The sequence below is a fragment of the Rhinatrema bivittatum genome, chromosome 1 (assembly GCF_901001135.1).
Source record: "Rhinatrema bivittatum chromosome 1, aRhiBiv1.1, whole genome shotgun sequence".
In the NCBI taxonomy this organism is placed as follows: Eukaryota; Metazoa; Chordata; class Amphibia; order Gymnophiona; family Rhinatrematidae; genus Rhinatrema; species Rhinatrema bivittatum.
In genome coordinates, this window is record NC_042615.1 from 639479692 (window position 1) to 639497478 (window position 17787).

Here is a 17787-nt window from a genome sequence, read left to right on the forward strand (position 1 = left end):
CTTCTCAGTAAATAAATACTGAATAGAAATATTTGTTAAGCAAAATTTGTCCTTCTCTACAAATTTCTTCCCTTCATTTCTGAGTCTTACAATACCACTTTTGCCTGTAACTAACATACTGAAAACAATCGTGCTTTACTGTATTAGTTTTTTTTTTTTAATTCCTTTTGTGCCTTCATTCTCCTATTACCTTCCCTGCTTTTCCAGATATTGTTGCCTGTCTTATTCTCTTTGCAATTTCTTGTAATTTTAAAATGCAAACCTTTTTTCTCTTATTTTTTCAGCCGCTTCCTTAGAAAATCACAGTGGTCTCTTTACCTCTTACCTTTTGTTTACATTCCTAACAAAAAGGTTTGTTGCCCTCAATATCTTTAAGTTGTACCCATTGCACTTCTGAATCCTCCCCTAGTTTATCCCATCCATTTAAGCCACCATTGCCTTTGAATGAACCATCACTGGCTGTGCTCTAATATTGAGCCACGGCATGCGGTGATCACTGGATCCCAAATGATCCCCCATTGACATCAAAAGCACCTTCCTCATTTGTAAGCACCATATCGAATATCATTTCCTTGCATGTGGGTTCTGTTATCAGGTGTTGGAACAGTTCTTGCTGCAAAGAATTCAAGATCCTTCTTTTTCTAGACACCGCCACCATAGCTGGGATGTCCCAATTGGCATCTGGCAGACTGAAAATTATCAGGAGTAACACCACCTCTGCTTTCATAGTAATTTTGTGAGCGTCTTCAATGAAATGTCTATCCATTTCTTCTGCCCGAGGAGGAGGTCTGTATAATCGCACTACTGCAAAGATGGGTAATTCCAATCCGCTAGGGCTGCCAATTAGTCAGGTTTTCAGGCTATCCCTAATGAATATGCATGGGATAGATTTACAGGTACATTGCACCTCGGTGGTATACAAATATATCTCATGCATATTCTCTAGGGATTTCCTGAAAACCACCCCCTGCACTAGTACAAATGGGTGTTTCGTTTACTCTTTCCAGATTAACTCAAAGTGTTGCTTTCTTACCTCATAAACCCGGCTGTTCTGCTGCTTAGATATTATTTTTAATATAGCTAATTAAAGTATTAAGGACTTTCCTGCCACAAAAACTGTGTTTAGTCCCAGAGTATTGCTTTAGAGTGTTTTTAATATTTACATTCTGTAGAACTTTAAACTGTGAATACAGGTATTAAAGATTAATGGAAGTTTGTAAAAAGCTTAAATGCTTCTGTCAGCTGTAACCTGATCTCAGGTACTGAGTGTGTTAAGTCCTGAACTGAAGCTAATTGGGATTTCCTAAAATTTGTGATGTATTGGGATGAATACCTAACCCTGTTGTGTAATTAAGGAAAGGAAATAAAGTTGTGTTCTTATATTTGAGTGGCTGTATGATGACTGGAGAGAAAACAGAATAATAAAGGTAAGTTTAGAGTTATAGGGCTTCGAGTTTAACCCTTTAAGCTTTAGGGAAGTGAAGTAGGTTGCTGAGGTGATAGGTGACCAGAAAGGGAGCCCAGACTTTAGAAAAGGAGATAGCTCAGGATACGACCGACTGACTGCCCTCATACTTCTACAATGCCAAACCCACTAGTTGTCATAAGACTCTTGCCTAGAAGACAAGAGACAGCTGAAGACAGTGCCCCCTTGAGGCCCAGACACAGGCATGTCGATACACTGGGACAGTGTGAGTACAAGAAAACATGGAACAAGCACAGAGGATTTCTGAGGGAGAAGAAGGGATTGTGAATGGGCAGACTGGATGGACTGTATGGGCATTTTCTGCCATAATGTTCTATGCTCCTTTGTTTAAGATTTGGGGGAGCTATGATGAGGCAACATCGTTTTCTTTGAATGGGAATATCTACTTGGGCAAACAAGCTGGAGAAGAACAGCACAAACAGGCAGTCATGTTATACAAAAACTTGTTAGGCCCTGGTATAAATAAAATCAGGAAGGAATGTTGCAGGTAATAACATTTTCACTAGCAAAAACCTAATAGAAAATTTGCTGAGTAAAAACCTGACCTACCTGAGCACATCAGGAGACATACAGCTGATATTGCAAATAAAATGCAGTCTAATTCCAAAAAAGAGAAATTCTCATCCATTTTTGTTTTGATGGAGATCATTCCTTAGTTTCATATGTGCCTAGGAAATCTAAAGCAATGATGTTGCTATCTACTACGCACAATGACATGACCATAGTTGGGGAGGAAGAAAAACAGTTATTATGGAGTACAACAAAAGCAAAGATGAGATGGACTACCTGAATCACTTTGTATGTGTACAACTACTTGCAAATGCAAAACAGATGGACAATGACAACTTAGTGTCCACAACTGGACTTGCTAAGGGAAAAAGGGCAAGTTGTGCTGAATGACCTAGAGCAGCAGACTGCAGATCATGAAGACATTATGAGGACTGCAAAAGATTTGTGTGCTGAGAGCACATAACGTCTATAAATCTGTGTTTGATTGCGTTCAGTGAAACAAATTCATGCTTTGGGGTATATCTTATTGTATAATACTGAGTCACTAAAAAGTATAAGGTATATATTGAGCCACTATGGGGCTCAGTGGTTAGCTGGATAAAATTATCTGGCTAACTTACAGGTCGATACAGTAACGTTCAGTTAAAGATTGCCCGTCTGTAACGTGCTGGAAGCGCACAATACAGACGAGTAAGGCGATTCAGCGATACAGTCTCCAGTTTCACGCATCCCTAGCGCTTCCTAAAACAGACGCATAACCCTTTCCGCACCCAGCATGTAAATGAACGAAAAAGCTGTATAATGAAGGAATTAGCTATTCCCCTCCGATACTGTAACAGGCGCTGATACTACCTCCTCCGTAACCCGCTGTTTTGCCGCGGCCTTAACGTGCTAGTTTACCGCCTCCCCCTAGTAGGAGTTAGAGTAGTGTAAAAAACATTGCTTACCTGCCCTGGTCCCGTCCGGTCTCCGGTGTAGCCCCAGTCCGGTCTCCTGCAGCCCCGTCCGGTCCCCTCCTCCCGAAGCAAAAAAAAAAAACAAAACGAAAAAAGTAGCAAGGCTCGGGCCTGCTACGGCAGTCCCTTCTCCCTTCCTCCCGATTTCGCACGGGCATCCATCCAGGCAGAGGGAGCGGGCGGCGAAACGGCCTCTGGTTCCCTCTGCCTGGATGAACGTACGGCCCCCGCCGGAATGAATGCCCGTGCGATTTTGGCGCTCATGGCATGAGCGCCAAAATCGCACGGGCATTCATCCAGGCAGAGGGAACTGGTGGCGAAAACGGCCCACGGTTCCCTCTGCCTGGATGAATGCACGGCCACCGGCAGTGAAGGAATGGCCGTGCGATTTCAGCGCTGAAAGCAGTCACGACATGTGACTGCCTTCAGCGCTGAAATCGCACGGCCATTCATCCAGGCAGAGGGAGCCGGCGGTCGGGTGGGCCTTGGGTGGCGGCGGGATCCGGGGGGGGCCTTGGGCGGGTAGGCGCGTGTTCAATCGAGCGGGTAGACGGCAGCGGCGGCGGGATCCGGGGGGCGGGTGGGCCTTGGGCGGCGGCAGCAGCGGCGGCGGGATCCGGGGGGGCCTTGGGCGGGTAGGCGCGTGTTCGATCGGGCGGGTAGGCGGCGGGATCCGGGGGGCGGGTGGGCCTTGGGCGGCGGCAGTGGCGGTGGGATCCGGGGGGCCTTGGGCGGCGGCAGCGGCGGCGGGATCCGGGGGGGCCTTGGGCGGGTAGGCGCGTGTTCGATCGGGCGGGTAGGCGGCGGGATCCGGCTGGGCGCGTGTTCAAACGAGGCCGCGGGCCGGGTCACACAGGCGCGCATTCATCCAGGCGGAGGAGCCGGTGGTGAAAGCAGCCTCCGGCAGCCCCCACCTGCAGTGAATGAATGCGCGCCTGTGCGACCCGTGCGATTCGGTGAGCGCCGAATCGCACGGGTCGCACAGGCGCGCATTCATTCACTGCAGGTGGGGGCTGCCGGAGGCTGCTTTCACCACCGGCTCCTCCGCCTGGATGAATGAGCGCCTGTGTGACCCGGCCCGCGGCCTCGTTTGAACACGCGCCCAGCCGGATCCCGCCGCCTACCCGCCCGATCGAACACGCGCCTACCCGCCCAAGGCCCCCCCCGGATCCCGCCGCCGCTGCCGCCTACCCGCCCGATCGAACACGCGCCTACCCGCCCAAGGCCCACCTGCCCCCCGGATGCCGCTGCCGCCTACCCGCCCGATGGAACACCCGGCTCCCGCCGCCGCCCGCCTGGACCCACGCGGCCCTCCGGCTCCCGCCGCTGCCTGGAAGACCGCACGAAAGTGACAGGTATTTAAACATTTTTTTTTTAACACTCAGGTTTTTACATATTTTTGGTTTTTGGGGTTTTTTTTTACACTTCCTGGTACCTGTCATTTCAAATGTCTTTTGAAATGACAGGTACCAGCGCACCCAGGTTACTGTATAGGCGCTGTATTAAGCACCTATACAGTAAAATGGGTTGCGCGGGCCTAACCCCTAACGCTTCACAGCCTCGGCATGCATTTGCATGCAATTAGAAGAGAGTATCAGGCGCTAAGTCAAGAGAGCTGTGCGTGCGGGGAAGAAGGGTGCACCTGACACTGCCGCACTGTTTCTACCGCTGCCTTACTGTATCGACCTGTTAGTCATATATTCAGTAGCACAGTCATACCCAGCTATCTTAAAATTAGTCAGATAAGTTTAGCCGACTAACTTTATGACAACCCTATGGGCCGACCAGATTTAGCCAGATAAGTTATGTGGCTAACTGTGAATGTCCAAGTTAATTGGATAACTTATCCGGCTAAGTCAGCTCCTCCCCAGAACCCCTGCCCCGCCTGCCACTTAGTTGGCTGTTTAGCCTGATAACTAATTATCTAGCTCAGCGATTCTCAACCAGTGTGTTACGGCTTCCGGTGTCCCACTGCCCCACTTGGCTTCCCTTCTCCCCAGGGGCAGGGCCAAAGAGTGGTGAGATGCCTTGCGCAGCAGCCGGAAGCCAGGCCGGCGGTGACTGAAGAGTTGGAGAGACCCTGTACACCGCCGCTGGAGGCCAGGCGGCTGGGGCCGAAGAGTGAAGAAACCATGTGCACCGCCGGAGGTCAGGCCAGCAGCAGCTGATAAGCAGAGGCCAGGGTTATTGGGCCAATGAGAAGAGGCTCTATGTGAGCTTGTGTGTGTATAAATGGCAGCTTTGTGTGTGTGTGTGTGTGGTAGAATGGGAGCAAGAGGATCTGTGTGTGACTGAGAGCTTGTATGTAAGTGAGAGAGCATGTGTGTGATTGAGAGAGCATGTATGTGATTGAGAGAGAGACTGGTCAGGGAGGTGACTGGTGTGTGTGTGTGTGTGGGAAAGACAGAGACTGGTCAGGGAGGTGACTGGTGTGTGTGTGTGAGAGACAGAGACTGGTCAGGGAGGTGACTGGTGTGTGTGTGAGGAAGAGAGACTAGTTAGGGAGGTTACTGGTCTGTGTGAGACAGAGACTGTATATGTGAGTGACTGGTTGTGAGCCCTAAGGAAGAGGACTATGAGGACAGAGCTTCAACAGCCACTGCTGCTTCTGGTGAGTGCTATTGGCCTGCAAGAGAAAGGAGTAGGAGAGTTTCTGGAGAGGGTAAGTAAAGGTGGCTTTTTAAGTTTATTTTTCTTGATTGACTGCCATTTTAATTATTGGGTATTATGTGATATGTCTGCTGTTTTGAAACATTTTATTGATATTTGGACATGTTTTAATACTTTTCATGAGTTTTTAATTGTTGGATGCTATTCTGTTCAGCAGCTGTTTTATAACATTTTTAGTATAAATTTACCATTATTTCTCTATGAGGCTCTATAGCAGCTTGGCTTATTCTGTTTTCCCAACAGGAAATGTATTAGTGTTTAGGGACTGGTTTAATATTTGTAGTGTTGCCTTTTCATAGATAGGGTTGTTACTATTTGAGTGTGTCCCATAATACAGGTTTAACTTTGTGCGGATTAGTTTGTGTGCATTATTATGTTAAGTGCTATATTTCTCTTTCCATTTTGCACTAAATGCCGAGTGATTTTTTTTGTTTTCCATTCCAGTTTGTCTCCATATTTATAATTTGTGGTCTTTCTGTACTTGGTGAAGGTCAGTTCTGCGTGTGTGACTGAGGTGAGGTATTTTACTAGCATGTAGGCATTTGTATCAATTTTATTTGTTGTGCATTAGTGATAAATGACTGTCTTTTCATAAGGGGGGGACTATTGTGCCTGCCAGTAAAGGGAGTTTGTTTTCCTTTTATTAAGAATATCTTTTTTGTATGGTGAGTTGTATGGGTAATGCCCTGGTTCTGCTATGCACCCATTTTTGGGGGTCGAGGAGGTTCCTAAGGATGCAGAACGTATATTTACATTTTGCTCCGAGACAGTCACATGGTTCAGTGTGTCACGCATGTGAGAACCATCTGTCAGGTGTGTCCCGGCCAAAAAAAGGAGGAGAACCACTGATCTAGTTAAGTGTCTGCTGTTCAGTGGGGCCAGATATTCAGCCGCCGTTATTTAGGCAGTAAGTCCTAACTTATGCAGTTAAGCAGTGCTGAATATCACTTGCCATGTTTATTCCTGAGAAAAAGTTTTTTCCTAAATTAATTAAAAAACATAAATAAATAAAAATGTGTTTTCATTGGAAAGGATTTTTTTTACTGAAAATTTTATTTAATAAATTATGTTTTGCCAGAGTTCAATTATTCTATTTATTGGATATTTGGTTTGCAGTCCAAAGGGACACATAATTGCAGTGATGTGGATTTATGGAGTCTGAATCCCCACCAAACACTTCATGATAGACTGAGGGTTAAATGGGCATACAAATGTACTCTATATTCCAGTAGAGAGATACTTCTGCTTATGAGAAAGGAACCCTCACAAACATTTTTTTGTTGAAATATTTCTATTCAATAGATTAGGCAATATACACAATAATATTAAAGATAATGGATATAATGTTAACAACTCATTGTACTAGGAATAGCTGGAAATTGACCATGCATATACATAATAGAAAATAGTTATTGTTTAGTATTTTAGTTCATGTTTCTCTGAGTAGTTTCAGATGAAAATGTATTCAAATGAAGGAAAGGTCCCATTGAGGGCTCCTAGCCTTTGATATAGTGCACATAAAAAAAGAGTAGTCACCAAGAATTAGTATATTAGTTTAGGTAGATTCATATTATTTGTTTCCAATAAGGAGAGTCCTCACTGAGGTCTTCTAGTATTTGATATTGTCTACTTGCTGGAATTTCTTATACGAATTAAGGATTTAAGGACGAATTTGTAAAGGGCGGCGTGCGTAAAAATCAGGAATTACGCACGTGGCCGGGCCACACGTGTAAGTCCTGATATGCGCACAAGTGCCAGGCCCTGAAAAAGGGGCGGGCTTGGGACGTGGTCTGGGCGGGATAACAGCCATTAGCTGCTCTTCCGGGGAAGCGCTCGTTGGCAGTGTCCGGCGCGCGCGGAAGTTGCTTCTGCTCCAATGCAGCAGTAAGTAAAAAAACAAAAAAAAAGGGGATAGTTAGGGTTAGGTTAGGGGCCGGGGTAGAGAGGGAAAGAGGTAGGAAGAGTAGGGTTAGGGCTAGGAAAGTTCCCATCTAGTCTGCTTCTTAATTGGAGCGGAATGGGAGGAAACTAGGGAAGGCCCGATTGTGTCGCCGCACGTAATTTACTATAATTCACCCCCCCTCCCCGCTGCCCACACATGCGCGTGTGGGTTTTAAAATCCAGTGCGCATGTTATAAAATCAGCGCTTCTATGTGCGCGAGCCGGGAACTGCGCGCACATGGACGCACGTGTGCTCCTTTTAAAATCTACCCCTTAATTATTGGAGTTTTCATGCAGGTTGTTTAAATGAGAGAAGAATGTGGCATTATCATGGATTAGTAAATCAGATCATGAGCAATTGATACAATAACAGTTTATCAGCACAAGATTTTCTAAAAGAATATATATGACAATTAATGAGCTTCCGCATAAGCTTTCCTGTCACTTACATAGATAATGAAGGACAACAATTATATTGCAGTTTTTTTGTCTCTATTGACTTAGGATGATCAGCCAGTTGAAATTTTTAAAGCTATAACTTTTAATTATTGGTGCTAATACACAGGTTGTTTCAGTTGCTCCATCTATAGAAGAGCAATCAGTGTCCCACAGAAGGCATCTCGGAAAATTTTGTGTCTTAACTGACAAATGTTTGCCTCCTTTTTGTTTAACAAGTTAGACCCATGAGGCAGGTAAATTGCTAAAACACCAGGGGGGTCAGGCCATTTTGGCTTCTAGGAAGACTTTAGAAGAAAGAATGTAAAAGATAAGCTGATTATAAAAATCCATTAAACTTTCGAAGACTGAAATGTGTGGTAATCTTCTGGTTTCATTGAAGATGAAGATGTGGTTTTCTTTATTTTTTTTCATTACAATATTTTGAAAAAAGACAAGTTTTATTTCAGTTATATTAAGGGTTACTATTGATAAATACGAGCTGGCAATACTGTGACCTGTTCAATTTTGATACCACTTTTCTTATAATATACAACATTATTAGTTTTGGGCATTTTTTTGTTTCACAAGTTTCAAACAATGTTTTTACAAAAGTTAAGTTTTACTATTTTATTTTACCTAGCTATTTGGTATGAGTTTAGGTTTTTCAATTCTATTTTTTTTTTATTAAAATGTTAGTATTTATAGCAAAAAAAAAAACCAAACCCCCATATATAAACTGTCTGCTCTCGGCTGACTGCCTACATATTTTTCCCAGCTGGTTTATAGTATTCAAGGCAGTTAGAGTGGTTGTATAGCTCTAAGTCATTTTACATACCTCGAAGTCTTCCCAAGAGTCCTCCTGAACTTGATTCAAGTTTGTGTTCTGTCTCAGCTGCAAGGAGAACATTCCAGGTATCAGTGACGTAAGCATTCTCTCCAGCACTGGATAAAGCAGTGCACTTTCCAATACTGAATGACTACAGTCCACAAGAGCCATATTAAGGAAGGGGAACCCTATTATTTACATTTCTCTCTTTCTTCTCGTGGAGTACCACAGGGATCAGTACTGAGACCAGTGCTGTGTAACATATTCATAAATGGTCTGGAAAAAGGAGCCACCGATAAGGTGATCAGATAACACAAAATTATTCAAAGTCATTAACAGCAGTGGATTGTAAATTGCCACAGAGACCATTTAAGACTAGCAGACTGGCCATCCGAATGGCAGATGAAATTGAATGAGGCCAAGTGAATAGTGATGCACATAGGGAAAAATAAACCCAACTACAAGGGCACAATCTTGAGTTCTGTTTTGGGAGCCACCGCCCAAGAAAAGGACCTTGGACTCTGCAGACATCATGTTGAAATACTCGGCTCAGTTTGCAACAGCAGTGGTCATAAAAGCAAATAGGAATGATCTGAAAAGGAATGGAGAATAAAACAGAAAACATCATATTGCCTCTGTATCAAACCATGATGCGTGACTGCACCTTGAGCATTAAAGGTAAATTTTCAAGTGCTATGCACGTAAAATGAGCACTTGCACACATTAAATAGCATATACATGAGTGCATGCTATTCTAAAAACCACAAAATACGTGAGTAAATCAGGGTCCGTGAGCAAATTCGCATGTGTAAAAAAGGGGTGCTCCTGGCATTTACATAAGTTGCTGTTTTACAAACTGGCAAAGTAATGTGTATAGGTCTTTTACTTATGTGTATTTACTCTTGCTCAATATCTGGTGTAAGTGATCATAAACATTTTAAAAGTTAAAAAAAGACTGAATAGGGGGTCTGGGTGAAAAGGGGGACTGCAGGCTGAAAAGCCAGGAGGGTCTTCACGAGCTGCAGACAGACTGGGCAAACTGGGTTACTAATTGGTAAAACTGGTTATTTCATTGCTGCACGCATGTTATAAAATCCCCTGACTTATACATGTAAAAGCAGACTTAGCAGCATGGGGAGGTAAATGCATATAATTAGAGCGAGTAAAATCTATTTGCATGTCCTTTTAAAATTTGAAGTCCAATACAAGAGTATATCGTTTGCACACACTTATCCTGCTAAATTCCAACTTATCAGGTTAAGTAATGCTTTTGCCACTATTTAGACAAATTTGAACTTATCTGGATAAGCAGCGGCATTTCTCCAACTATATTCTGATTTTTCCGACTAAATATCATCATGCACTACTTAGTCAGATAAGTCTAAAAAGCACTATTTGTCCATCTAAGTAACGCTTTTCTGACTTATCCAGCTAAGTGCCGCTACTTAACCGAATAAATCAGCATTATCTGGATAAGTCTGAACTTGCACGGCTCATGGCTTTTACATGCTTGAGCATGTGTGTGTGCATATGTACTAATATTTTATAAGCTGCACATATCATCTGCACAGGTTATAAAATATAGTAGCAACTTTGCATGTGTCCATATACACGCATAAATGAGCACCTGCAAGCAGTTCTGAACGTTATCTTCATTATGGGCAGTTCTGGTTGTCCCATCTCAAAAAACAAAATCCAGCAGAATTAGAAAAGGTGCAGAGAAGGGTGTCAAAATAAAGAAGGGGATGGAACAACTCTTATAATTAGAGGCTATGCAGGTTAGGGATCTTCAGCTTGAAAAAGAAATTACTGAGAAGGGACATGATAGAAGTTTATAAAATCATGAGTAAACAGGTAAGGACAAATTATTTATCATTTCAAAAATACTAAAACAAGAACTTGAAACTAACACCCAGCAGATTTAAAATAAATCATAGAAAGTAGTTTTTCACTCAGTGCACTATCAAGCTGTGGAATCTATTGCTAAAGGGTGTGATCAAGGTGGCTAGCATAGCAGAGTTTAAATGAGGTTTGGAAAAGTTTCTGGAGGGAAAGTCTATTAACACATTATTAGACAGGTAGAATAAAGAAAGCTACTGCTGTCTCTGGGAGTAAATAACAGGAAAGAGATCTATTTTATGGGATATGCCGGGTACTTGCTACTTGGATTGGCCACTGTCAAAGACAGGATGCTGGGCTTGATGGACCTTGGTCTGACTCATTCTCAAGCCCTCCTTATATCTTGTCTTTCTTTGTTCCCATTGAGTTAGTAAGCACTTTGGGCAGAGAACATTCTTACCTTCTGTAACTAATATCTACAGTATACTGTGTCCCTTTATCAACTTATCTATGTTAATCTGGCAAGGAACTGTGTACCCTACCAGCGCTATATAAAAATAAAGTGCTGGATTAGTAAGAATGGGCGTAAAGATGCTGGGCATAAACAGCTGACTGGGCAACAGAAGACGTCTCTCAAACTGTTGACTCACTGGAAAGATGAGCGGCAAGTCCATAGAGTCACCTACCCAGTGGGTTTCCATTAACAATTAGCAATAGAAAGTTGCTTACATAGTGAATGTTAAGTTGATGTGCATTTACCATTCTAAGGACATATGATTTGCCATACCAGGTCAGACCAAGAGTTCATCAAGGCAAGAAGCCAATCCAGGTCACAGGATCCTAAAAGCTCAGATTCCATGCTGCTTATCCCAGGGATAAACAGTGGATTTTCCCAAGTCTAGCTTAATAATGGTTTATGGAATTTTATTACAAAAACTTTTCCAAACCTTTTTTAAACCCAGCTACACTAATAGCTTTTACCATTTCCTTTAGCAATGAATTCCAGTTTAATAATGCGCCAAGTAAAAAAAAATTCTCTTCTATTTGTCTTAAATGTATAATTTCATTATGTGTTCCCTAATCTTTATACTTTTTGAAATAGTAAACATATCTGCATTTACCTGTTCCACCTACCCTTTCTTTTACAGACCACTATTATATCTCTCCTCAGCTTCTCTTATGCAAACCGAAGATCCCTAACCTGCTTAGCCTTTCCTCAAAGGGAACTCATTCCATCCCCTTTTAGCATGTTGGTTGCCCTTCTCTGTACCTTTTCTAATTCCATTATATCTTTTTTGAGATGCGGTGTCCAAAACTACACATAATACTCAAAGTACAGTCTCACCATGGAATGATGCAGAGACATATTTTGTTTCATTCTCCATTCCTTTCCTAATAATCCCTAGCATTCTATTTACTTTCTTGGCTGCCGCTGCACAATTCAGATTGTGCAGTGGCAGCCAAGCAGATTTCAACATATTATCCACACTGATGACTAGATCCTTTTCCTGGATTATTCCTTCCAATATGGAAACTTGCATTGTGTAGCTATAATTTGGATTGCTCTTCCCTATGTGCATCACTTTGCACTTGCCCACATTAAATGTCATCTACCATTTGGATGCACAGCCTTCCCTAGATTAGCAAATGTTGCTTACCTGTAACAGGTGTTCTCACAGGACAGCAGGATGTTAGTCCTCACATATGGGTGACATCACAGGATGGAGCCCAATCACAGAACACTTTTGTCAAAGATTCTAGAACTTTGACCGGCCCCTACTGGGCATGCCCAGCATGGCACCAACCCTGCAGCCAGCAGGGGTTCCCCTTTAGTCGTCTTTTTTCCGCACAGCAGTAGCCACGCGGTTAAGGAGCTCCACAGAGATTCCTGACAGGAAATTTCCTCATGGAATTACTACAAACCTTTCTTACCCCCACAGGGGTCCCTCCTTCAATTTTTCAAGCTGCGGTACTCCGGTAAGTTTTCTACCCATTTTCGGTTGATTCCCGTCGAGTTTGGCTCTCATGGCCTACTGGCCGTCAACCGTACTGCGGCTCAAATTTTTCATGGTCATGGCGTTGGGGTTCCGTCGGTGCCCAGACTGCAATCGCACCGTGTCCATAACAGACCCTCATAAGGTCTGTATAATGTGTCTTGGATGTGAGCACGATGTCCTGACCTTCACCAAATGTGCCCTAATGATACCAAAAGCTTGCAAGGCAAGAATGGAGAAGATGGAACTTCTCTTCCGTGCTCAAACCCCGACACCGTCTATTGCATCGACGTCATCAGAACTGGCAGCGTCAACTTTGCGCTAGTATCAACCACCGACCAGTGACCGTCTGGCATCGATGACTTCTTGGCCTTCAAAGCCACCTCTACTTCCCCTCAGGATCGAAGGGATCGTAGAGAGAAACATCGCCACCGACATCAGAAGTCTCGGACCATTGAGGGAGCGAAATCATCAATCTCGCCATTGTCCGAGCCACTGTTGAAGAAACCCCGTCCAGAAAAGGCACTGACCTTTTCGGTGTCCGGGTCACCGAGGCAACCATCACTCGAAAGGGGATTGGGAGCTGTTCTATAATTGGGCTCTATCCTGTGATGTCACCCATATGTGAGGACTACCATCCTGCTTGTCCTGTGAGAATGCAATGTTCTCTTGCAATTTCTCACAATCAGCAAATTTGATTGTCTCACTTGTTATCTCTAGGTCATTTATAAATGTAATAAAACAGTAGTCCCAGTACAGATCCCTGGGGCACTCCACTATTCATCTTTCTCCATTGAGAAAATTGACCATTTAGCCCTACTCTCTGTTTTCTATCTTACACCAATTCTCAATCTTTAATAGAACATTATGTCCTAGCCTATGACTTTTTAATTTCTTCAAAAGTCTCATGAGGTACTTTGTCAAACACTTTCTGAAAATCCAGATACACTATATCAGCTGGCTCACCTTTATCCACATGTTTATTTATACCCTCAAAAAAATGTAGCAAATTTTTGAGGCAAGACTTTTCTTGGCTAAATCCATGTTGGTTTTGTCCCATTAAACTATGCCTGCAATTCTGTTCTTTATAATAGTTTCAACCACATATAAGCAAAAGCCTTCTCAATGATATAGTACCTCTATTTAGAATGCAAGGTTGGCTTTTGAAGAATTAACAAGAGGATTGTATTAATTATAATCCAGTTGTAATCCAACTAAATTCAAATTTTAGATTTCGTTTTTAAATCCGCATCAGCAAGCCTGTCGGCATGCTTTACTGTGAAGTTAAAGCCGCCCGGACCTTTCAATCATTTGCGGTTTGTGAGGGAACACCAAAGTGTTTCAAAAGTGTTTCAAAAGCCAATTTTGTTCAACCAAAAAGTTATAATGAAAGGCAAATTGTCTGTCTGTCTGTATACGAGAACAATATTGTGATGTAGTGGACTCACCTGACCGGCCGGTGTTTCGCAAGCACAAGTTGCTTCTTCAGGAGTCACTACAGAAGATCATTTATGCCCAAATGTGTTGCTACATGTCTCTGAAATTCTCTTCTTTAGGATGCGTAGTCTCAGCAAGATATTTAAATATTTAAAATTGAAATCTAAAATTTGAATTTAATTGGATTACAGCTGGATTACAATTGTTAATACAATCCGTTTGTTATTTTGGTACATTTGATATGCCAGATAGGGATGTGCAGCAGAGACGGCTTCGTCCGATTCAGTATTCGTATTCGTCGGGACCCAAATCCTTTGCATCCGTTTTCGGGGGACCCCGATTCCTCCATTAGTTACATATGGTATTCATTTCCCATTAAAGTTGGAAAAAAACCCCATCCCAACCCTTTAAATTTAATTAAGTACAACCCCCACCCTCCTGACTTGGGGGGGTCAGGAGGGTGGGGTTTTATTCGTTAATGATACGTTGCATTCGTGGGGGTTCGCCATACATTTCAGAACCCCACGAATGCAACGAATAGGGACATATACATTGCGGATTGCGCATTCGTTCAAAACGAATGCACATCCCTAATGCAGGATTGATTCCAGCTCCTTGTGTTTTGAAGAATTAAGCCATGAGAGGACCATAAGGTTGTGTGGTTCTCTAAAGCCCAAACTAAGGGTGAGGCACCAAATATTTTGAGATATCACTCTCTCTTCTAGCTCTCCGACCCCTGCCATTTGCTTATGAAGTTCCTAGGTCAGCAGGAGAATGTCTCAGAGACCAGACTTATTAATACAAAGTTTGAGAAGCCCTGTGGAAATATGGAAAACCACTGTGGCATGCTGCAAGGTTTAGTCTGATTTTTGTGTATTAAAATTATAAGATATAAACTCTACACCCCATTTCTGAGAACTCCTAGGCCCCTACATGCACCTTCTATTTTTTTTTTTTAAGGCAAAGAAACAGCTAGTTAGATGTGAGAGAGTGAGACAATTTCAGTATCCATGAGTAGGATCATAGTTTTAATAACCAGAAACTTCAGAAATGTTACATTACAAAATATAGTTCTAAATATAAGATCATTAGCAAACAATAATATTTTGCTGGCTTAAAAAAAAAAAAAGCCCTGTAAAATATTCCAGCGAATGAAAAAATTGGAAGTTTGCACATTTTTAATGGCATCATGTGTACCAGGCACCATGTGTACCAGGCTGGAGAGCCTGCTGGTTTACCCCAGGCAATACCTTATACAGTATGCAAAGCTACACAGCATGGTACATTATCTATACAAGCACTAGTCTAAGACATTTCAAACTTCTGAATTACAATTAGCAAAATCAGTATGAAAACTGAAAAATTTATCTCATTGAGTATGTGATCCATCAGAACTGAAGTTAGGTTTTCATTCAACTATATATATATCAGCGTCTAACTTTACATATTTACTGGTGATGATTCATTTCATTTCTTATCTGCGTCATTCCATTCCACTGAAAACCCCAAGGCAACATTACCTGGGCCTCCTACTACAATGAACAGTATTAATGGCATGTTCTCATTTCATTTAGATTGCTACAGGTAACACTTTTTAAAATTTTGATACGAAAGAGCAAAAGTGTCCAAATGGGCAGCAAAGCAGTTAGGTTTTCAGAATGTCCCTCAAGAACATGCACACACTGGAGGCACTGTGCAAGCAAATCTCTCTATTAGGGAGTTCCTGATAACCTGATCGATTCGCAGTCTTTGAGGACTGCAGCTGGGACATTCCTGTAATAGATTAAGGGCTAGATTCATCAAAGTATCGCATGCGATAGGAAGAGGGGCGTGCTTTATGGTAATAGCCTATTTATCGCAACGTGCGCCATCTTAGCGCTTCGCATAGGTATTACCGCAAAGTGCGTTAACTTTTTCGCACTTTGCGGTAATACCACAATTATTGCATTTCCTACCTACAACCACTAGAGAGAGAGAGAAAGAGAGACTATCTACAAGGCCCTTCTAGTAGTTAGCTATTTACCCAGGTAGAGAGTCCATCAAGCTAGGTTGAGAGAACACTGTACAAATCTCATCTTTGTGTGAGTTTCCTCACTCCGAAGGACATCAAATCTTCACAAGAGAGCACTGTTCTGTTTGTACATCTCACTCTGCATGTCAAAGTGGCCCCTAATAGGGATGTGAATCGTTTTTTGACGATTTAAAATATTGTCCGATATATTTTAAATCGTCAAAAATCGTTAGAGCCGCGATACAATAACAATTCCCCCCGATTTATCGTCAAAAAATCGTAAATCGGGGGAAGGGGAAGGGGGAGGGCGGGAAAACCGGCACACTAAAACAACCCTAAAACCCACCCCGACCCTTTAAAATAAATCCCCCACCCTCCCGAACCCCCCCAAAATGCCTTAAATTACCTGGGGTCCAGAGGAAGGGTCCCGGTGTGATCTTTCACTCTCGGACCTCCGTGCATTGTAGAAATGGCGCCGGCGCTATGTTTGACCTGTCATATGACAGGGCAAAGGTAGCGCCGGCGCCATTTTGGCTTTTTTGTCCCCCGACGGCAGGAGCGTAGGAGATCGCTCCCGGACCCCCAGGGACTTTTGGCCAGCTTGGGGGGGCCCTCCTGACCCCCACAAGACTTGCCAAAAGTCCAGCGGGGGTCCGGAACGATCTCCTACCGCGAATCGTTTTTCCGTACGGCCGGCGCCATTTTGCGCAAAATGGCGCCGGCCGTACGGCAACACGATTCGACTGCGCTACCTTTGCCCTGTCATAAGACAGGTCAAAGGTAGCGCCGGCGCCATTTCTACAATGCACGGAGGTCCGAGAGTGAAAGATCACACCAGGACCCTTCCTCTGGACCCCAGGTAATTTAAGGCATTTTGGGGGGGTTCAAGAGCGTGGGGGATTTATTTTAAAGGGTCGGGGTGGGTTTTAGGGTTGTTTTAGTGTTCCGGTTTTCCCGCCCTCCCCCCCACTGGACCCCAGGTAATTTAAGGCATTTTGGAGGGGTTCGGGAGGGTGGGGGATTTATTTTAAAGGGTCGGGGTGGATTTTAGGGATGTTTTAGTGTGCCGGTTTTCGATTTACACGATTTACACGATATTTAAAAAACCCAAACTGTGACGATCCGATTCCCTCCCCCTCCCAGCCGAAATCGATCGTTAAGACGATCGATCACACGATTCACATCTCTAGCCCCTAACCCCTACTCTAATACCTAAACCTCACCTCGAGTAACTAGGTGGGCTTCCTATAGTAGCATAAATAGCTGCTTACTATGGTGCCAACCCCAGAGGCTCTCTCTCTCTCCCCTCTTTGGCCCTCCCCCCATCTCAGAGCCCTTCCCAGCTTAAAAATGCCCAAAATACAATTTGCGAAAAAAATCGCAATTTGTGTTATGGGCATATCGCACAGCTTAACGCCAATGAAAAAGGTGTAGTTATTTTCGGCATTAAAACTGTGTGAAGCCAGCCCACTTTTCCAAAACTCCTGCCCCCAACTCCTCCCCCTTTAAAAATTAGTATCGCACCACACATTATAGTGCTTTTCACATGCGTTAAGGTGTTTTTCGCATTCGAAAATGCCTTAACGCATGCGAAAAGGCCATAACGCGAGTTGGAAAATAACCCCCTAAAGCAGCACCATACAGTGGACACAGACAAGGAGCCATACATCCACTGCTTG

General features: G+C 43.4%; 1 protein-coding gene across 2 annotated transcripts in view; it reads right to left on the reverse strand.

Moving 5' to 3' along the window:
- PAM (peptidylglycine alpha-amidating monooxygenase) overlaps positions 1-17787 on the reverse strand; it is a 780628-nt gene that overhangs the window by 22669 nt on the left and 740172 nt on the right. For both annotated transcript variants that reach the window (XM_029572646.1, XM_029572654.1), the window contains one exon: positions 8837-8893. In XM_029572646.1, the coding sequence (XP_029428506.1) occupies positions 8837-8893 (57 nt within the window). The remainder of the gene's footprint in view (positions 1-8836; positions 8894-17787) is intronic.